The sequence below is a fragment of the Ambystoma mexicanum genome, chromosome 2q (genome assembly GCF_040938575.1).
Source record: "Ambystoma mexicanum isolate Mex_15411 chromosome 2q, UKY_AmexF1_1, whole genome shotgun sequence".
NCBI classification, from domain to species: domain Eukaryota; kingdom Metazoa; phylum Chordata; class Amphibia; order Caudata; family Ambystomatidae; genus Ambystoma; species Ambystoma mexicanum.
Window position 1 is genome coordinate 819,980,439 of NC_090924.1, and position 23,296 is coordinate 820,003,734.

The 23,296-nt window shown below is 46.8% G+C and overlaps 1 protein-coding gene and 1 long non-coding RNA gene across 2 annotated transcripts in view; one reads left to right on the forward strand and one right to left on the reverse strand.

Annotated features, from left to right (window-relative positions):
- LOC138569763 (cAMP-responsive element modulator-like) overlaps positions 1-23,296 on the reverse strand; it is a 1,496,827-nt gene that overhangs the window by 703,636 nt on the left and 769,895 nt on the right. Inside the window, exon 4 of the mRNA XM_069648038.1 lies at positions 2,384-2,524. Coding sequence (XP_069504139.1) covers positions 2,384-2,524 — 141 coding nt within the window. The remainder of the gene's footprint in view (positions 1-2,383; positions 2,525-23,296) is intronic.
- LOC138569764 (uncharacterized) overlaps positions 1-23,296 on the forward strand; it is a 466,562-nt gene that overhangs the window by 381,188 nt on the left and 62,078 nt on the right. The window lies entirely within an intron of this gene.

Sequence of the window (23,296 nt, forward strand, 5' to 3'; positions counted from 1 at the left end):
CCAGCATTTTTTTCTTGGAAAGTGGTGGGGTGGGAAGAGATGGCAGGGGAGGGGATGGGGGAGTTCTGGGTCAGTGTTTTGAGAAATGTTTAAAGCGGTCAGATGCTGGCATTGTCTGTTGATATGTCACTGTTTTTGCATAAGATAAAACCAATAAAACTAATTTAAAAACAAAAAGGAGAAAAATACCTTCTTTCAAAAGACTCATGCCTCTAGAAGAACACAGAAATTATGGTTGAAAAGACGCTGGAATATGGATACTAAATCAAGCCCTTGACGGGGAAAATTTGCTGGATTTCTAATTCCTTACATTTAAATATACAGACATCTCTATGACTTATTTGGGGTCCTTTTGGTCTCAAAGAATACACGTTTATATGACCTCCCAAGATTTTCCTAGCCGATGAGTGTCCACTTTACCTGCTTCTACTATATATCGACTACTAACTTCCCCTAAAGCAGGCTTTACTTTGTTAAGAGGCAGGAGCACCTAGGTGACTGACCAGAGACATACAATCTCTCAGGTAGATTGAAACCGAATCTGCTCTGGAGCTTCTTGCTGGAAAGTAGCCATTGATCTGCGACATTTTCATCAAAGTATAGTTCACCACCTGTACAGGGTGATCTTGTATGTTGCTCCTTACAGACACCTGTTGGTCATGTAAAATTGAAAGTAGGGAAACCATACATATGTTTTGGTTCTGTAATAAAGTAAAAGATTTTGGGAAGGCATGCTGCAAATGGTGGACATATGTTTGGGATTCTCCTTTCCATGGTCCCCAACTGCCTGCATACTAGGTTTGATGCCACAACTTCTGCAAAGGACTGATACTAGACTAAATGGACTTATAGGTAAGCCATTACTGACACTGTAAAAATGTGGTTAGGCCCTCTTATGCTGATTGGTTAAATAACTTAATCACTCTGTCTGCAAAGCAAAAATTCTCCTTCTAAAAGAAAGACAAATTAGAAAAATATGGGAACATATGGAGTGTTTGCAATTAACTGTGTGGATGATTGTACTAGATCCCATTTTTGTTTGACTTTTATGTTTTCCTTCCCCTTGGTACTCAACCCCCTGGGTTTCATGGGCAGGCAAGACTTCTTTGTTTTTGTCAAAAATGGTGTTGGGTAATCATGTATCCTTTGAATCTCCTTGTATGTATGTACTACAGCCATTTTATTATTGTTCTAAATGAAATACAATATGTTTACAAAAAGAGAATAACATCATTTAAAACAAAATCTGATATTATATATGAAATGAAAAACATGCCTAAAGTAGTTGCCTATAGCATTAGAACATAATGATTTTATTTCTTCAATCATCAAGCACCTGTGCCGATTGCTAGAAGGCTACAAAAGGTTTGTAATCCGTCAGCGTCCAGATCGGGTATAGAATAGCACACTTCCATTCTGATCACAAAAATTGGTCCTGCAAACAAATGCAATACATAGAGCACCAGTAGCTGGAACACACTGCTGCATAATGTTCAGTGAGTGACATTCAAGCACTGAAGATAGAGGCTCGCATTCTCCACTGAGCAGATGTGGGAAATCATGTGGAACAAAATACTCTGTTTTCTTCCTGCATCTGGCAATTCTCTGTGTGCAGTGCTCTGGCAGTACTCTCTGCCCATGTTTGTGAATTCCCGGGGCATGGGTCACACCACTGGCTGACCTCTGCAGAGCAGACAATCATGAAGATTATGCTAATAGTGACACTTTCATAATTATGCAATTTTCTGAGGCACATTTTACACCAACCCAACTGGGTGGAGCCTTCACCCCGATGGTAAACCATTTATGAGGCTATATTTGGCCTTACAAATGGTTTTCCAGGCTGGGTGATGGTATGAAGGCAGCGGACACCAGATAAACCTTTGAAAGAAAGTTTTCATTAGGTTTTCATAACATGCTTCATGCTGGACTCCAGCCTCTAAGCACAGGACAGGGTATTGAACCTGTGCTTCTTTGCGCTGTCTTGCTTCCAAGTTGAACGCTTTACCCCTTAGCTATTCTCCCGGGCCTTTAACGGGAGAATTCAAAAGAAAGGCATTTGATAAACTGAGGATTGTCAATGGGCATGCAAGAAACATCCGGGAAGGGCTTGTGAACAATCACTGATCTCCCTCTGTGACGTGTAAATCAGCAGTGTTTGGGAATTTGCTCATGGAGAGAATGTAGGTTATAGAGTTAATTATTTGATGTTAATAAACTCATAGTGGGCAGACAGCCGTTGACATGTTTTCTACTGAGATCAATAAGGATTGTTTTAAATATATTTTCGATTAACATAAAAGCTTAGTGCACAGTGCAACTATCTTACTTCTAATGACAAGAAAACATATCATTTTAACAAGTACAAGTGCTGCAAGTCTACCTGAACAGTCTGGACTTGTGGAGACTGAACAACTGGTGATTGGGTTGCTTGGATCACTCCCGGGACCTGCACAGTTTGGCCAAAAGGTAATTGCACCACTGTCACTGCTGGCGATACTGTTGAAGTTCCAGATCCAGAAACCTACAATTATCATGATGATAAGGTTCATTACAATTTGCTATTCCTAATAGACAATTCTAAGCCCGTTCTTATAGTGCTTGGCAGTAATTCAATTCACCACTTAGTGTAAGAGTGGAAGATTGTCCCAATTAATCAAATGTTCAAAAAAAATTAGAAGGTCTGGAATGCTAATTATTTACTTATATATGTAAATCTTGGCCAAAAGAAAGCCGTCACTAATCTCTTCCTGAACCTTTTCAACTGACCATTTTCCAACTAAGTGACTACAATTGGTCAGTTTAAATAGGGTTAGACCAGCCTTGCAGACCTGCTCAAAAGGGAATCTAGATGCACTAAGCATCACCAGATCTGTCACTGACAGTGTCCACCATTCAATCAATGTTCTGCACCTAATCTTTAGAAAGATCCAATTATTCTCATCTTCCTTCCAATGAAGTGATAAACCAAAAGAAATGATACAATTTTAACTGAAAAATCTGTTTGTTACAGTAATTAAACCAATTATGATTTGCTCTCTCCATGAAGAAAATGTCTTCATAATGAACCCCATCATTCTGTAACCAAAAACTCCCAAAGATCACTCAGGGATCAAAAGGTGCTACTAAAATTGTTGCCCCTACTAAATTTAGAACATAACCTTCTAAGTATATTTGGCAATGTTTTTTCTGATGGAAACTTTTACACATTGCCAGCAGGGCATACTGCGAGGCCACACCGACTCCGTCATGCCAATGATGGCGCCTCTGGCGCCCAAATTGACATCCATGGTACATATTTAGAACCACACCTACCCTATTATCTCATGGCCAACGATAATTTAATGTTGGAGGCACTGAGGAATGGTAGAACTGCCACAAAATAAAGAGAGTTCTCTGAGGAGAAGGTGGGTGAGTCAAAGAGGAATTTGTGGGATAAATACTTTATCCATCGGAAAGAAAATTGAATGTAGAGGTTCCTTCAGGTTCCCCACTCCATCCCCTGCCTCATGTGTAGAAGCAATCCTATCAATGGGACAACCCTGGGGTTGCCTGAAAACTATAGGTATTCCGCTGAGAACTGTGATGAATTCCAGGAGATCGTCACTGCTTTTGATGGGGAAACCCCTTTCCGTGAGGCCAGGGAGGTGAGTCCCCCTGGGGCTGGTGCTGAGAGGGAGGATCTCGTGGGGAGGGAGGACCCCATTGAGGGTGTTGAGGATCTCGGGAGAACACGGTGCCCCTTTGATTCCTCCACCTCACTGTGCCAACCTTCGCTGACCACACTACCTAGTGCCCCCATGTATCTTTGCTTGGATCCCAAGTAGGGGCCACTGGGACGAGGAAGAGGCCTAGTGTAATGGGGATCATTGAGGTGAACCAACGCGCATGCTGTAGACTCAGGCATGATGTTATTGGCCAGCTATCATTTAAAACAAGAGAGGGAAGAGAGCGATGGCGTCTTCATCTCGGCACGGACCGAGATCCTCGGCTGGCTACATGCAGAAGGGCAAAGCAGAGAAGCAGACGGCGACCGGAATAGAAGTGCACCTGCAATAGACCCGCAAAGCAGGAAGCATACTAGAGCTGCACTCACCAGTGACCGAGGGTTCTAGGCCGTTGCAGAGAAACCAATGCCGAATTGCTGAAGAGATCTGCAGAAGCCCGGGGAGGGTCCCGGTGAGCCAGAGAAGCCACAGAAGATCATGGGAGACCCACAAACAACCAGAGGGCGACGGCCAAGACCCTGCAGGTACTAGGGTAGCGAAGCCCAATGTTGGGGAGACTCAGAGGGTGCGTAAGGCCCTAAGAAAAGTGTTGAGTGACTTTTCACCAAGACAGAGCAAAAAGTTGAAGGGGCTCTGGGACCCCACTGGGGAAATATATCCTGAGCAGCAGTAAAGTGGAATATGAACTTTGTATGTACTAGTGGTAAGCAAACAAGGCACAGATATCAAGCCAGCGGATATAAACAAGTCCACTATAAACAACACAATCCCACCAGTATTCGGGGCGGTCCCTCAATCAACCCCTCAGATCACTACACGTAATACATAGACAAGAACTACTAAGGTGACATGTGAAATAAACCACAAATACGTAAAACAGTATCGTGAGCATGGCGCCTTAAACCAGGTAGTTTCGATGGAAAACACATCTAGCTGGATTGCAGATGATGTCCATCTTCGTCAGGACGTAGCATTCCCGTATAAACATTCATGAAGATTCATCTGTGTCTTGAAATTACCTACACAAATGTTATAAATTAAAAAGAGACACTAAAAATGTATGTTCTCCAAACAGTGAAATAAAGAAAAAGAAGCGAGAAAATAGTAATGCTCACATCAAAGCAGCCTTTCATATAGGCCGCACAATCATTCATACATAATGACCATAAAAACAAGTGATCTGAGGATCCCGATGAAGGACCCGGTCCCCAACACTGGGTTGGAACGTGTATAGTGGCTAGTAGGGGAGAAAATCTAATTACCATGATCTCAGACCCTTTGGGGGTGGGCCCAGAAGCCTGACAAAAAAGTCCAGGAAATAGCGATCCGGCCACACCAAAACAAATCACAATTGAATTAGATCTGTAAAAAATGAGAGAAAAGAAGGCCACAAATTGGTCATGAATTTCTCTGGTTAACAGATTCGAGCAAGATACAAGCAGCCAAAGAGAAAACCAGAAGTAGAAAAATAGATAAATATAACTCTAATGAAATAAACATACAAAAAAATTACATATGTATAGAAAAGAGGAGCCCAAAAATGGGACTGCCCATATGTTGAAGATAAATTAAAAGAAATTGAGAATGAAAGTGAAAGAAACGAATGAGTGATGCAGTGGTATCCATAACAATAAATAAAGGAAGATCCTGCACCCAAAGAAGAAGGATAGAACCAACATCATAGTTGTCATTATGCTCACCATTGATCAAGCCCAGATCTGTCAATCAAGAACCATCAACAGATGATTCCTTAATGTGTAGAACGACCTCAACTACATGTACAGAATTGGATGTCCGAAGGTTCTCCAGAAGGGTGAATCTCCAAATGTTATTAAAGGACAGGCGAAGTCTGTGGGGCAATAGAAAGTACAACAAACTAGTAAGACATCTGTAATGTCCCAAAGTATCACATACATAGAATGCAACACTGCGCTGTATGGAATCAAGTCATGAAGCATAATCTGAAAGTTCATGAAAAAACTGAACTTACATCAGTCCAAACAGGATCTGTGTGTCTGTTGTATAGTCTAAGTAGCAGTACTACAAGGTCCCAACATATAGGTAAATCTATATAGATGTTTGACCTAATCTTGAAAATGAGAAATAAAACAAAGCCAAAAGCGTGAAAGATTCCGCTGAGCTACCCGTTCAAAGTTACTTACCTCAGCGGCAAAGGCCATAGACACCAAACCAGGAAGTTGGTAACCAAACTTCCTGTGTTGGCATTTGTCCGGAGTTAAATACGTCAATGGACGTATCAGGACTGCCGTCTACAAGGTCTCTAGTGGACGTGACTATTGACACAGAAAGGCACGTATAATCTTGAGCCACGTACCGTGCAATGGAAGGGAGCCGAATGGATGTAACCATACCCCCTGAAGGTATACAGGCGGCCCAGCGTTACCCGTTCCACCATGGGGTCAAGACAACAAAGGAAAAATAAAAATAAAGGAAAAAATAAGTTATAATGCACCCCATGCAGTGGTAGATCTCTACCAGTATAGAGGTAGACATAACACCTAGAATGATTAACAATGGAATGCAACAGGCTAATAACGCCTGAAAGCCGTATCCAAGGCACCAGGAATAACCAAAGCCTATAAAGGTGAGTCTAAAAGACGTCACGACATAGAGGATCTATTGAAATAGCGCATGCCATTCTTCATGGGCATTCAGGCCCAGTATATGGCTTTGGGTGTTAAATATCCACCACTGTTCCCTTCGGGACAAATTCGTGGCTATGGCATAATGGTCTATATGAAAGACTGCTTTGATGTTAGCATTACTATTTTCTCGCTTCTTTTTCTTTATTTCACTGTTTGGAGAACATACATTTTTAGTGTCTCTTTTTAATTTATAACATTTGTGTAGGTAATTTCAAGACACAGATGAATCTTCATGAATGTTTATACGGGAATGCTACGTCCTGACGAAGATGGACATCATCTGTAATCCAGCTAGATGTGTTTTCCATCGAAACTACCTGGTTTAAGGCGCCATGCTCACGATATTGTTTTACGTATTTGTGGTTTATTTCGTATGTCACCTTAGTAGTTTTTGTCTATGTATTACGTGTAGTGATCTGAGGTGTTGATTGAGGGACCGCCCCGAATACTGGTGGGATTGTGTTGTTTATAGTGGACTTGTTTATATCCGCTGGCTTGATTTCTGTGCCTTGTTTCTGGTTGTTTCCCCTCTTGCCAGCGATGTAGGGGGTACCCACCTATTGTATTGCTGTTCTAAGTGCAGTGAGTTAACTGCGTGGGTTTCTTTTTCCTCTTAACCTCATTGAAAGGTTTTTTGTTTTCCGTTTTTCTATGGAATTGGTTTTGCTTCGAGTAAGATCTACAGGTGGCCAAACTATTTGGGATTTTCTCATATTGTAGTATTTTCTCTAATTATTGTTTATCTCTTAATTATCATTTCTTGTTGAGTTGTTTATTTTGTATTTTTTATTCTTTTTGGCTGAACATCTATTACCTTGACCATGGCTGCTTCAGACACTTACTCGTTTAGCGATGAACAACTAGCAGAAGCTATTCGTGTGCCATCTTTCTTTGAGTCATTAAACAAATCTACAGGGGAAGAATCTAATACGGGCGTTACCAGCGAAGGCATCCTTAAACTGAAAAAGAAGAAATTTAGGACAGAGATACACGGGCACTTACTGACTGAATATCTCAAGAAAAACATTATACCACAGGGACTCCTAGTGAGGAACGAACCCTGTCTTTTTGTCGACGATCTAGAATATAAAACGGCTTTCTCTGGGGTAGGTACTAAATGCAGCCGAGACTGGATGCTATTAACCATCAACACGGCCATCAAGAAAAGCATACTCGTCGGCAATGAAATTGATGAAACTGAAGCCGTATTTGCCCTTGATACGACAATCCTTAATATCAAAGAAAATCTTGACCTAATAGACAAGCATACTAAAGAGTTTATCAAACTTACTACTGCTAAAAAAATGGATAAACTCAAGAAAGACATTTCTACTTTTTCTAAGGAATCTGCCTATCCGTATCTGAGTCCCGATTATGCGGGTCCAGGCCTTTGGTATGATCCGTCTCATCCTAATCAGGGTCCGCAGCATTATAGAAAAAGAGTTACCTTTTCAGATAGTTCCTCAGACGGGAGTGGTTCATTTCCTAACCAAAATACACGCGGCCCGAGAGGTCGCCAATGGAATAGAGGCTCACGTAGAGGGAGAAGAGGACGCCAAAATTGGCCTTACCAACAATACATGCAGATGCCCATGTTTGTACCCCAAGGCCCTTATCAGGCCTTTCCTCCCCCGAACCTCACTTTTCCTCCCGCCGAAGTAGGACCTCCGCCTATAGAGAACATGTTTCAGACAAGGAGGAGGTCTTACCAACGTTAACTAACACATCGGCAGTTTACAACATCTCGAAACGGATACTTACCACCAACGAAACTGCAGTACTTGAGAAAGGTTTTTCTTTCATTCCTATGCGCAATCCAAGCCAGATGGACCTTGAATTAGAACTTCAGAGCTTTTTTAGAAAAATTCGGCTTAGAGACCATTTTGGCACAAACGGCTGAACACTATACTCCGTTCAGGCTCAAATCGACTTTTATGCCCACATCACAGATGGTCTCTAGCGAAACGATCACTTTTGAACGTGCCGTTCTTCGTGATTTCCATTCCATTTTCTCAGCACAGGCTAATCCCACTTCTAATCGATGTTATAACTTTTCTAAAAAAGAATGGTCCTGCTTGCAAGACCTTATAAGAGACACTTCTATCATCATTAAACAGGCAGACAAAGGTGGAGGAGTATTAGTCTGTGACGCAACTTTCTATGATTCAGAAGTACTTAGACAATTAGACAATAGGATCTTCTATCTTAAACTAAAGGGGGACCCTACAGAGACTATACAAGGTGAAATCTTAGCCCTGGTCACACGGGCTAAAGATGCGGATATTCTTAGTACCAAAGAATTTTCATTTCTTACTGGTAAAGGAATACGCATACCTCTGTTCTATATCTTGTTAAAAATCCACAAGAATATATTAAATCCTCCAGGTAGACCGATAGTGTCTCTTTGTGGCTCTATCTTAGAACCTTTGGGAAAATACATTGATTATTTTCTCAAACCATTGGCAGCCAGTACACCGACCTATCTGGCCGATACCACCGATGCTATTGTCCATTTGGAAAATTTTCCGTTTGATCCAGACAAAAACTTGTTTATCACTCTTGATGTCGAATCCCTTTATTCGAATATCCCACAGTCAAAATCATTGCCCATTATTAAATGTTTCTTGGATCTCAGAGATGACTCGCAGTTGGTCCCAAGCGAATTCATTGTGGATCTCCTCCAAATTGCCCTGACCAAGAATTACTTTAGGTTTAAAGAAAGTTTCTACCTACAAGTCAAAGGTACCGCAATGGGTGCAGCATTTGCACCCAATTACGCGACCCTTTTTATGTGGGCTTTTGAGAAGGTCTCTATCTTTGATACCTCCAATCCCTTTTTGTCATCTATTCTTTTTTATAAAAGATATATAGATGATATCATAATTGTGTGGGACAAAACGACGGGAGAACATGAAGAATTCCTGACTTGGATTAACTCATTGAATGACCATCTCAAGTTTACCATGTCGGTGGACAGTGCGTCTATCTCTTTCCTGGATCTAATACTCAAACACCAGGATGGTGTTATCATTGTGGACCTTTTCCGTAAGACTACGGATCGAAATACTATCCTCCACTTTGATAGTTTTCACCCGCAGTCTTTAAGGGAAAGTATTCCGTACGGCCAATTTTTGAGGGCTAGGCGGAACTGCACCAACAAGAAAGATTTTATGTCCCAATCTAACATCATAGAAAAAAGATTTTCCCAGCGAGGTTTTCCAGCTCACATATTGCAACAGTCCCGTAAAAGGGCGAGATATGAACATCGCGAAGTCCTGTTGACTAAAAATATCCGCACCACCCAGAACCAGTCACGTATAGTCTGTGCCATGACCTACAACACCCACCATGCCAAAATCAAGAAGACTATTGCTAAGCATTGGCATTTACTTCAAATGAACATGCCCGATTTGGAACATCCCATGTATGCATTCAAAAAGGGCAGGAATTTGAAGAGCTGGCTATCTCAGGCAGATAGACTGCAGACCAGCCAGGCACCCAAAACCATCACTGAAATGTGGGGTATGGAAAGAGTTACTGGCAACTATCCCTGTGGCAATTGTTGTCAGTGCGGATCTACTACAGTGACCAACACTGTCACCATTAACCACAGAGTCTGGATACTGAGGGATCACACTACGTGTAATTCTAAAAACGTGATTTACGTGATTATGTGTTCATGTGATAAATCGTATATAGGAAAAACCTCTAGACCTATTAAACTGAGAATCTCTGAGCACAAGTCTAGAATCAGGACTCGCAATCTTTCTTCTCCCTTTGTTGCTCATTTTGTTGAACACCAACATGACTGTGAAAACTTACGTTGGTGGTGTCTTGAAAGAGTTACGGGACCAGACCATTATGCCATAGCCACGAATTTGTCCCGAAGGGAACAGTGGTGGATATTTAACACCCAAAGCCATATACTGGGCCTGAATGCCCATGAAGAATGGCATGCACTATTTCAATAGATCCTCTATGTTGTGACGTCTTTTGGACTCACCTTTATAGGCTTTGGTTATTCCTGGTGCCTTCGATACGGCTTTCAGGCGTTATTAGCCTGTTACGTTCCATTGTTAATCATTCTAAGTGTTATGTCTACCTCTATACTGGTAGAGATCTACCACTGCATGGGGTGCATTATAACTTATTTTTTCCTTTATTTTTATTTTTCCTTTGTTGTCTTGACCCCATGGTGGAACGGGTAACGCTGGGCCGCCTGTATACTTTCAGGGGGCATGGTTACATCCATTCGGCTCCCTTCCATTGCACGGTACGTGGCCCGAGATTATACGTGCCTTTCTGTGTCAACAGTCACGTCCACTAGAGACGTTGTAGACGGCAATCCTGATACGCCCATTGACGTATTTAACCCCGGACAAATGCCAACACAGGAAGTTTGGTTACCGACTTCCTGGTTTGGTGTCTATGGCCTTTGCCGCTGAGGTAAGTAACTTTGAACGGGTAGCTAGGCGGAATCTTTCACGCTTTTGGCTTTGTTTTATTTCTCATTTTCAAGATTAGGTCAAACATCTATATAGATTTACCTATATGTTGGGACCTTGTAGGGGGCGTGGCCAACCGCCATGTGAGAAAGCCGCGCTTCGTTGCAGCTCCGCAGATGCGCCCATCATTCTGCCCACAATCTGCATCTAACTTGAATTAAACTATACCTGCTACCCGGAGTTCGCCTCAGTACAGCCTACTGTCCTTCCGACGTTGGCCCGAGACCTGGGCACAGCTCCAACGAGGAGATACGCCGTGGTGAAGGTGGAGAGTGCATGGCCTAAAATGGCGGCTGCCTGCTGACGACGGAAGAGACGAGCGCCGCACCGCGCCGAAGAACAGTGCGGAGGAGGAGGATTGCCCCAGGCTCCGGCGGCCCGGGGACTGCTGACCCTGTCGTCCGTTGACCGGGGACTGCACCCGCCCCCGTGCGCCTCCCTGCGGCACCTGCGGCAGGGGCATACATCGAAAGGCCTGGACCCGGGGATCGGCCACGCCCGGAGGCGACACCACACTGCGAGGTACGGAGTGGATGTGGGGCTGGGGGGGACACTCAGCCCAACTGATCGAGCCCACTGCATCACCCCGGAGACGGGCTGCACCCCACTGCCGGTCCCCCCTCTTAGGCCGCCGCGGTGGGCGCCACGGAGCACACACTCGCACTGAATTGAACCGCAAGACCGCGCGCTCTGGGGTGGCGCCACAGTACACACTCCAGACCTCGACTTCCACCCCCAAACCCGCCTGCACAAGAGATGTCCGTAAAAGGTGCCAAGAACAAGCACAAGCAGACAACGATGGAGGCATTCGCAGCCACAGGCACCCCCAGACCAGGCGCCGCCGCCGCAGCCTCGGCGGCCTCGGAGGAAGGGTCCCCCGAACCCACGAACTCGCAACTACTGGAAGCCATCATGGCGCTCCAAAAAACCATGGAGGGCAAAATAGACGCCGTGGCCATCGATTTAAATCTACTTAGACAGGATGTGCGCTCCATTGCAGGCAGAACTGAAGCGTTGGAGTCCCAGGTAAAGGAAAACACCGAAGCAAAAACCCGCCTCTTGAGTGAGGTAGATGCCCTGGCCCAGAAAGTTAAGAACCTCGAAGACAGGGCGGACGAGGCGGAAGGACGGGCGCGCCGCAATAACATCAGGATCATTGGACTGCCGGAGGGAACAGAAGGTAACGACCCCACGAACTTCGTCGAAAATCTGCTGCTACAAGGGGTCGGAGCTGGCAAACTGTCTCAGGGGTTCACCATCGAGAGGGCGCACAGATCCCTCACTAAACGCCCACCACCGGGGAATCTGCCAAGGCCGATAATTGCTAAAGTCCTCAATTATAAAGACAGAGAGACTATCCTGGCTCACTCACGGAACGGGGGCCGCATAGAATTTGGCTCTGCCAAAATTGCAATCTTCCCGGACTATACCCTCCAGGTTCAGAGAAGTAGAGCTCAATACGCCCACATTAAGGCCAGACTGAAAAATGCGGGCTTGCGATACATGCTATTGTACCCGGCCAGACTAAAGATCATCCACAACAATAGAACGCCCCTCTTCGAATCGCCGGCAGAAATAAATGAATGGATGGACAGGGAGCAGATCCCTGACATAGATGGAAGGCAACGGAAAACACGAGAAAACGGCACCCCCAGGGAAGCCTAACGAAACCTCCTTATTGGGAAGCATGCGCAGCATCCTTACCTTGCAGATTGTGGCACTAATGAGTGTCTAGGAGCTGACCGAATGGCACCGCGAGGTGTCGGACACTACCAAGGGATTGGCCCGCACCCCCGAATCTCTTTGGGTGACTAACCCGCCCGTAGGGCACCAAGAGACCGTAGGTCTAATGGAGCGGAAACGGGGATGTCAGAACGGGGGGAACCCTGCTAGACTAGTTCTGTTAACGGATAACGCCGAGTTCACTGTTCGTAAGGACGGGAGCCCGCCTGTTGGAATCCCGTCCCAGTTAGTTAAAGGGGAAGTCCAGGACCACCTTGATCACCACACAGCACCACTCCGACCTAGATTCAGCAGGAGCTCCTGCCAGAACAAGCCACTGAACCGCATACAGATAGGCCAGAGGGCGTCGCGACAATGCAGCCCACCCACATACCCACATATACGCCACATCCATGAATAACACAGTCAAAGTCATGTCATGGAACGTGAGGGGCCTGAACAGCTACATTAAACAGCACAGGGTCCACACCTTCCTTAAACGCCAGAAGATAGGAATTGCCCTATTACAGGAGACCCACCTGAATGCACAGAAGCTAGCAGCACTGGCTAAGAGTTGGAGATGAACCCTGATAGGCACCACATACTCCAACTATGCACGGGGAGTTCTGATATGGATTGCCCCCTCCATTCCCATCAACCTAACATACACTAATATCGATAACGAAGGGAGGATGGCCTTGCTCAGAGGCACCATTGAAGGCAGAGAATTCTGCCTAGTGAACACTTATGCCCCTAACCATGATGCGACGGTCTTCTTCCGTTCGTTATACACCCGGCTCAGCCCGGACAGAGACGGCACGTTCATATGGGGTGGGGATCACAATTGCACCCTTGATCCACGCATGGACAGATCAGATAGCAAACATACCCGCCCTTCCCCTCCCGCTAAAATATTGAAAGCCCTTTTACATCAATACGCCTTACTAGACCTCTGGAGGACTCAGCACCCGGAAGGCAGAGTCTACTCCTTCTACTCACCTCCACATGCGGTACACACCAGAATTGACAGTTTACTGTTGAGCGAAGAACACTTAGACACATTTGAAGATACGCAATACCTTGCCAGAGTACTGTCAGATCACTCCCCCATAGTAACCTCTTGGACAATAATGGCACCCCGACCCCCCATACCCACATGGAGACTCAGAGGCGAAGCACTGCTAGATAAGGCATTTCAGGAACAGATCAGACAATGCACGGTAAACTATTGGCAGACGAACATGGACAGCGTCCAGCACGTCCGAACGGCATGGGAAGCTTACAAAGTAGTGATCAGAGGGGAGATGATAGCCATCACAGGGGGAGCCCAAAAATCTATCACAGCTAAGTTGGCTAGCGCCGAAGATGAGCTGAAGCACCTAGAATCCATAGCCTCCTCTGACCCTGCCCACGTACACAAAATAATCGAACTAAAGAAGGCCTGCCTACAACACTGGGAGGCCCTCGGGAGACTCAGCTACACCAAGTACATCGAAAGGAACCATGCCCTCGGTGATAAACCGGGCAAAATACTAGCATGGCTTTGCAAGCGGGAAACCCCCAGAACACCCATCTGCCGCATACGCGACGATAACGGCATAGACGCGCACACACAAGCCGCCATAAACCATACATTCGCGGGGTTTTACCAGGCCCTCTACACCGACTCCCCACCGCCCACAGACACTGAAATAGAGGATGCACTGGACATCATTAGATTACCACACCTTGAGGAACATGCGGCTGAATCCCTGGAAGGACCAATAACCCCTGAAGAGGTTGCAGTGGTCATTAGAACGCTTCCCTCCGGGAAGGCACCGGGCCCGGATGGACTCCCAGGCGAGTTCTACAAGGCCTATGAAGACGAACTGGCCCCGCTGCTCTCTCAAGTCTTCAATGAGGCATACGATACAGGTCAACTACCTAGCACCATGAGGGAGGCGACCATTATACCACTCTTAAAACCCGACAAAGACGGCGCAGAGTGCGGCTCATATAGGCCCATGTCCTTATTAAACACAGATAGTAAGGTTCTCGCGGCAATCCTGGCCATGAGGTTACGTAGAGTCATCCCGACACTGATCCACCAAGACCAGACGGCATATGTGCCCGGCAGAACCATCACAGAAAACCTACGCAGACTGCACCATGTCATCTACAGCACCGAAGGCAGACGGACGCAATGCGCAGTGGCGTCCTTGGACGCCTCCAAAGCGTTCGACTCAGTGCACTGGAAATGGCTCCTGGCTACCATGTCCAAGCTGGGGTTAGGGCCTAGCTACATTAAGTGGGTCACACTCCTCTACACCAACCCGGAGGCCAGAGTACGCACCAACAACACCTTCTCACACAAATGGGAGCTTTCTCGAGGAACTAGGCAGGGTTGCCCCCTATCACCCATGCTGTATATCATGGCTATAGAGCCAGTGGCAGCATACCTGAGACAAGAATATGGAGATGGGGGCATAATGGTAGACGGGGTGAACCATGTGATTTCAATGTACGCCGACGATATGCTCCTCTACCTAACCAACCCTACACACATGCTGCCCTACATACTAGAAACCTTAGACAGGTTCCACAGATATACGGGGATCCAGATCAATCATAATAAATCCTGCCTGTTCCCCCTAGCCGCCTTGAGCGGAGTAGCGACCGATAAGCTTCCCAAACTAGCCCTGAAATGGGAACCCTCCTCCTTTAAGTACCTGGGCATTGAGGTGCACAGAGACCCCAAGACAGAGCACGTGCTGAATACAGTAAGGGCAAAGGAAGGTCTGGCAAGATCAATGGAATTCTGGAGCAAGCTACCACTGTCGGTGGCGGGCAGAGTGGGCCTACTAAAAATGGTAGCGTTGCCCAGACTCCTATACTTCTTCACCAACGTACCATATAACATACCACGACAATTCTTCACTGAACTACATAGGCTGTGCAGGACGTTTTTGTGGCAAGATGGAAGGCGCAGAGTCGCCCTGGAAACGATGCAGAGACCGTATGACAGGGGGGGCCTCAGGGTACCTAACTTCGAACTGTATTACCTTGCTGGACAATTGAAGCATGTGATAAAATGGATGGCCGACGAGGCCACTACAGACACTCGCCTGCTGCAACCAGGAGTCACGCAACTGCTCCTCAGGGATCTGCTATGGTCTGAACCCAGAACCAAACAACCTCACTCGTGCCTGATCCTCCTGGGTATCCAGATATGGAGAAGGGCCTGCAGGGCCGCATTGCTCCCGGACCCCTACTCTCCACAGATCCCAATAACTGCCATCATGACTAACATACCGGGAAGCCAAAGGATAATAAGAGACACTTGGGATCCTTGCGGCATTGCCACCCTGGGCGACCTGGTGGACGACCAAGGAATCTTAAATTTCACAGAACTACACGAAGTCTCTGGAATCCACACCGGACAGTTCTTACTACACAATGCAGTGGTCAAGAGACTAGCAGCTCGCTGGCCCACGATGGAGAACTTGAACACCGGACACGAAAACATAGAGAGCCTGCTCGGGGCGGCGGAGGGAGGCCACGAGACCTCCAGAATATATGACACATTGCTAGACAGCGTCACCCAGCAAAGCCTTAAGTGCAAGGAAATGTGGGAACAGGAACTTGGATCGCAGTTTGAAGACAAAGAATGGGAGGCCATAATGGTATACCACAAGAAGGTATCCAGGAACGCCAGGTTCCAACTTATCCAATTTTACATTACGAACAGAGCGTATCTCACGCCAGACATCATTTCCAGATTTAGTGGAGCCGTGAGTACGGGATGCCCCAAATGCAACGAATCCCACGCAGTGATGACACACATGTTCTGGGGATGCCCCGCCATACAGTCCTCTGGGCCCAGGTCAAAACTAAGGTGGCCGAGGCGAACATCACCCTGGAGGTCCACACGCCACAAGCATGTATCCTTGGTAGATACCCCAGAAGTAAGAAGAACAGACCACACAATAAACTAAAAGACCTAATGTATATGCTGGCAAAGAGACGCATTGCCATGAACTGGAAGCGCCCGCAGGCCCCCTGTCTGCTAACATGGTGGGAAGACCTTCGCAAATGGGCGAATGCCGAAACTGCGGCTTGGGAGATGGCCCAGCGCCAACAAAGACAGGACACCTCAGACGACCTCCTACAATGGGTGGAGCTAACTGTTACATTGTTCAACCCCAATGCAGAAAGCTCCTCTGGCAACGACACAATTGACTCACAACAATCACAAAGCTGAACTTGTGGTGCATCACGTTTGGGTCCAGACAGTTGGGATTGGGGGGAGGGAGGGTGGGGCGGTTGTAACTGCACTTTGTTTTGGTGTGTAACCATGCTATTGGCACAATGTAAACAATAAAAACAGATTTAAAAAAAAAAAAAAAATGTTGGGACCTTGTAGTACTGCTACTTAGACTATACAACAGACACACAGATCCTGTTTGGACTGATGTAAGTTCAGTTTTTTCATGAACTTTCAGATTATGCTTCATGACTTGATTCCATACAGAGCAGTGTTGCATTCTATGTATGTGATACTTTGGGACATTACAGGTGTCTCACTAGTTTGTTGTACTTTCTATTGCCCCACAGACTTCGCCTATCCTTTAATGACATTTGGAGATTCACCCTTCTGGGGAACCTTCGGACATCTGATTCTGTACATGTAGTTGAGGTCGTTCTACACATTAAGGAATCATTTGTTGATGGTTCTTGATTGACAGATCTGGGCTTGATCAATGGTGAGCATAATGACAACTATGATGTTGGTTCTATCCTTCTTCTTTGGGTGCAGGATCTTCCTTTATTTATTTTTATGGATACCACTGCATCACTCATTCGTTTCTTTCACTTTAATTCTCAATTTCTTTTAATTTATCTTCAACATATGGGCAGTCCCATTTTTGGGCTCCTCTTTTCTACACACATGTAATTTTCTTTGTATGTTTATTTCATTAGAGTTATATTTATCTATTTTTCTACTTCTGGTTTTCTCTTTGGCTGCTTGTATCTTGCTCGTATCTGTTAACCAGAGAAATTCATGACCAATTTGTGGCCTTCTTTTCTCTCATTTTTTACAGATCTAATTCAATTGTGATTTGTTTTGGTGTGGCCGGATCGCTATTTCCTGGACTTTTTTGTCAGGCTTCTGGGCCCACCCCCAAAGGGTCTGAGATCATGGTAATTAGATTTTCTCCCCTACTAGCCACTATACACGTCCCAACCCAGTGTTGGGGACCGGGTCCTTCATCGGGATCCTCAGATCACTTGTTTTTATGGTCATTATTTATGAATGATTGTGCGGCCTATATGAAAGGCTGCTTTGATGTTAGCATTACTATTTTCTCACTTCTTTTTCTTTATTTCACTGTTTGGAGAACATACATTTTTAGTGTCTCTTTTTAATTTATAACATTTGTGTAGGTAATGTCAAGACACAGATGAATCTTCATGAATGTTTATACGGGAATGCTACGTCCTGACGAAGATGGACATCATCTGTAATCCAGCTAGATGTGTTTTCCATCGAAACTACCTGGTTTAAGGCGCCATGCTCACGATACTGTTTTACGTATTTGTGGTTTATTTCGCATGTCACCTTAGTAGTTCTTGTCTATGTATTACGTGTAGTGATCTGAGGGGTTGATTGAGGGACCCCCCCGAATACTGGTGGGATTGTGTTGTTTATAGTGGACTTGTTTATATCCGCTGGCTTGATTTCGGTGCCTTGTTTCTGGTTGTTTCCCCTCTTGCCAGCGATGTCGGGGGTACCCATCTATTGTATTGCTGTTCTAAGTGCAGTGAGTTCACTGCGTGGGTTTCTTTTTCCTCTTAACCTCATTGAAAGGTTTTTTGTTTTCCGTTTTTCTCTGGAATTGGTCTTGCTTCGAGTAAGATCTACAGGTGGCCAAACTATTTGGGATTTTCTTATATTGTAGTATTTTCTCTAATTATTGTTTATCTCTTAATTATCATTTCTTGTTGAGTTGTTTATTTTGTATTTTTTATTCTTTTTGGCTGAACATCTATTACCTTGACCATGGCTGCTTCAGACACTTACTCGTTTAGCGATGAACAACTAGCAGAAGCAATTCGTGTGCCATCTTTCTTTGAGTCATTAAACAAATCTACAGGGGAAGAATCTAATACGGGCGTTACCAGCGAAGGCATCCTTAAACTGAAAAAGAAGAAATTTAGGACCGAGATGCACGGGCACTTACTGACTGAATATCTCAAGAAAAACATTATACCACAGGGACTCCTAGTGAGGAACGAACCCTGTCTTTTTGTCGACGATCTAGAATATAAAACAGCTTTCTCTGGGGTAGGTACTAAATGCAGCCGAGACTGGATGCTATTAACCATCAACACGGCCCTCAAGAAAAGCATACTCGTCGGCAATGAAATTGATGAAGCTGAAGCCGTATTTGCCCTTGATACGACAATCCTTAATATCAAAGAAAAGCTTCACCTAATAGACAAGCATACTAAAGAGTTTATCAATCTTACTACTGCTAAAAAAATGGATAAACTCAAGAAAGACATTTCTACTTTTTCTAAGGAATCTGCCTATCCGTATCTGAGTCCCGATTATGCGGGTCCAGGCCTTTGGTATGATCCGTCTCATCCTAAACAGGGTCCGCAGCATTACAGAAAAAGAGTTACCTTTTCAGATAGTTCCTCAGACGGGAGTGGTTCATTTCCTAACCAAAATACACGCGGCCCGAGAGGTCGCCAATGGAATAGAGGCTCACGTAGAGGGAGAAGATGACGCCAAAATTGGCCTTACCAACAATACATGCAGATGCCCATGTTTGTACCCCAAGGCCCTTATCAGGCCTTTCCTCCCCCGTACCTCCCTTTTCCTCCCGCCGAAGTAGGACCTCCGCCTATAGAGAACATGTTTCAGACAAGGAGGCGGTCTTACCAACGTTAACTAACACATCGGCAGGGGGGCGTGGCTAGGAAGCCATGTGAAAGGACGTGTCTGTACGGGGGCTCCCGAAGATCCGCACATTATCCGACTGAAAACAGTGCAAGGACCGATGTAATTTGGCTGAGACTGATATGACTGCGTACATGAATCTCAGGTGAACGTGTGGATACGTTTCGATACGGGCCTGCACCGTGAGAGCGCAACAAAAAGCTAAATGAAGATCTGGAGGCGAGAGTGCGATGAACGAGAAAATGGCCGCCGCCACCGAACGAAGGAACAAAGGGGTGCTTGATCTGGGCGCCTGACGGTCGCACTGGAGCGTGGTGGTGGTGTAGGTGCATGACGCGGGTGCATCGAGGTCATTAAGGACACCCCGTCCTGCGAGGCCGACGGCGTGGACCTGGGAAGGGAGCAGGGCCTGACCGAAGATACTTTGTAACGGGAGCGTGCGGTGTGACCGGGAACTGTGCCCCGGGCCCTTTGTGGCCTAAAGTGCGCCTCAGAGGGTGAGACGCGACCTGGCTTAGCTAGGTAATAGACAAGATGGCCGGGGGAGCCGGAGGACAGAGGAACTTTGTGTCAGAGAAGTGGTGATAACAATGGGGCACCCGCAGAGCGCACTGTGACACCCTGCCCCAGATCCGAGCGGGGATAGAAGGACGGGAGACATGTCTAACAAGCTCCTGAGAGCGAAGACCAAACAGCACACGCTCGACGAATACGCTAAAACGCCTCCCGGCCCAGACGGAGCCAAAAGCAAAGACAAAACGCAAGCCAAGGAAATGGCCGCCGGGGGTGCGAACCACGAGGTCCTCGCTGCGATCGAAGACCTGAAAGCGACCTGGGAGACCAAGCTCCAGCTCGCTGTGGCTGAACTGAAGACCGCAATGGAACTCCAGGTTGGGGCAGTGCAGGAGGACGTGAACCTCCTAAGGCAGGACGTGCGTACCCTGGCAGAGCGCACGGAGACTTTGGAGAAAGAATTGGGCCCTACCGCGGCGGACTGCGCTGTGCATAAGCGTGAACTCCATGCCCTGGTGCAACGCGTGGGCAACTTGGAGAGTAGGGCGGAGGAGGCAGAAGGGCGCGCCCGGAGGAACAACATCCGTATCGTGGGCCTGCCGGAGGGAACTGAGGGCCACAATCCAACGGAATTTATCGAAAACATGCTACTGCAGGAGATCACGGGAGGCACCCTGTTGCAGGGTTTTGCGGTTGAGAGAGCGCACAGGGCCTTAACTAGGAAGCCACCACCGGGAAATCCGCCCAGGCCAGTGATAGCTAAGATCCTTAACTACCGGGACCGAGAAAGGATCCTTGAACACTTCCGCAAGGGAGGCACAATACAACGAGGAGCGGCGAATATAACGGCCTATCCCGATTACACCCTGCAGGTACAGCGCAGTCGTATGAACTTCGGAACGGTGAAGAGGAGATTGCGGGAAGCGGGGCTTAAATACATGTTGCTCTATCCGGCCAAACTGAAGGTTTTCTTTCAGAGCAAGCTACTGTTCTTTGTCACCCTGGAGGATGCTATGGAGTGGTTGGATGCACAAAACTGCCCTCAGGAGTCAGATGTTCAGACGGCCGGTGGAAAATAAAGGACGAGATAAGTAACGCTGTAGGCCCGGTCGGGTCATGAACATTGGGACTAGATTATAGTCATTGAACTCGCTTGAGAACATGCGCGCGTCAGGGGTTATGAAACGTGGTCCTTGCGCGGACATGGTTGCAAAGTTGAGGAGCCGCCTGAAGCCACCCTTTACACCCCCTTTTTGTGTTTAGTTTAGTCACTGTTAGTGGGGTGACACCCTGTCGGGTTCTCTATTTGGGTTTTCCAAGGAGGACCGATCACAGGGATGCCTGAGATCCAGGGATGGAGCTGGGCAGTTGTTGGGGGTAGGGGTTTGGGGGGAGTTTTAGTTTTTGTATGAGCCTGGGGGTGAAACCGGGAGTGGGTGTTCGCAAAGTGGGGAGGGATTGCCTCGGATGGGGGGAGGAAACTACTGATGGGCCATGGGAGACCTCAGGATATTAACGTGGAACGTTAGGGGGCTTAACAGTTATCTTAAGCGAAATAAAGTCATGTTGTATCTTAAGAGGCAGAAGATAGACGTAGCCCTGCTACAGGAGACACATCTAAAGCGAGAGAAACTGGAGCTGGTAGGGAGGAAGTGGAAGGGAACAGTGGTAGGATCAACGTACTCCGCCTATGCCAGAGGAGTGCTGGTGTGGGTGGCGCCACACGTCCCATTCAAGCTAATTGAGGAGGTTGTGGAGGAGGATGGGAGGTTGGTTATGGTGAGGGGACTGGTAGAGAACAAAGTAGTGTGCATTGTAAACACATACGCGCCTAACCAGGAAACGGCGACATATTTTAGGACGCTGTGCACCAAGCTCAGTGTTGGGATGGGGGGAACGGTGATATGGGGTGGTGACTTTAATTGCGTGTTGAACCCCAGGGAGGATAGGTCGGATGACAAGATGGCTAAGCCCAGTCCGGCGGCTAAGGTATTGCAGACGCTGCTGGCGGATTTTGGCCTAGTGGATGTGTGGAGAGCGAAACAATACTCACACTATTCGGCTCCGCATCTACTGCGCACGAGGCTTGATTACTTTTTCACTACGCCAGACATAGTCGCGGAGTGCGACCATATAGACTACAGGGCGAGGGTCCTCTCTGACCACTCGCCCCTGGTCATGCGATGGCAACTGTATTCCCCACGAGCGCGTATACCAACATGACGCCTAAGGGCGGAGGCGCTCAAAGACCCCGCCTTCAGAGAGGATATTAGGGAAGAGATAACTGCTTATTTTGAGGTGAATAAAGGGAGCGTTAAGTCGGCTGGCACCTTATGGGAGGCCTTTAAGGTTGTAATGCGGGGGATCGCCATTGCGAAGTCTAAGGGATTGATGGGGGGAGTCCTGGTGGATTTGCATAGAGCTGAGACTGCGCTGGAGGAGGAGTTGAAAGGTGGTGGGACAGATGCGGAGGCGGTCTCCAAATTGCAACAGGAGTGTGCGGAACATTGGGACAGGCTCTGTAATTTGAACTATAGAAAGTATATTGAGAGACTGCATGCGGGGGGAGATAAAACGGGCCGACTCTTAGCTTGGCTGTACAAGAGTGAGACCCCACGATCCCCGATCAGATTGGTAACCAATGAAAAGGGGGAGGAGATAGACACCCAAGAAGGCGTGAACAGGGCATTCGTGGAATACTATAAGGTCTTATACGAAGATTGCGAGGGGGGCAGCCAGGAGGAGATAGACGAAGTGCTGGAAGATGTAGGCTTGCCCAAGGTCAGCGATGAGGAGCGAGAGGAGCTGAATGCTCCGATCACCCTGGAAGAGCTGAAGGAGATTGTGAGACAGTTGCCCACTAGTAAGGCCCCAGGGGCAGATGGGTTCCCCAGTGAATTTTATAAAGTTTATGCAGAGGAAGTGCTCCCGCCCATGCTGGAAATGCTCAACGAAGCGTACGAGATGGGACGGTTGCCGGAGTCACTTAGGGAGGCGATTATAATACCGCACCCCAAGCCAAATAAACCGGGACATGATTGTGGCTCCTACAGGCCCCTGTCGATGCTGAACCAAGATAGTAAGATCCTGACAGCTGTCCTGGCTACTAGAATGCGTAGAGTGATCGGCAAGTTGATCCACCCTGACCAGACGGGCTATGTCCCTAATAGGAACATCACTCACAACCACAGGCGCCTCCACAGGGTGGTCGAGTGG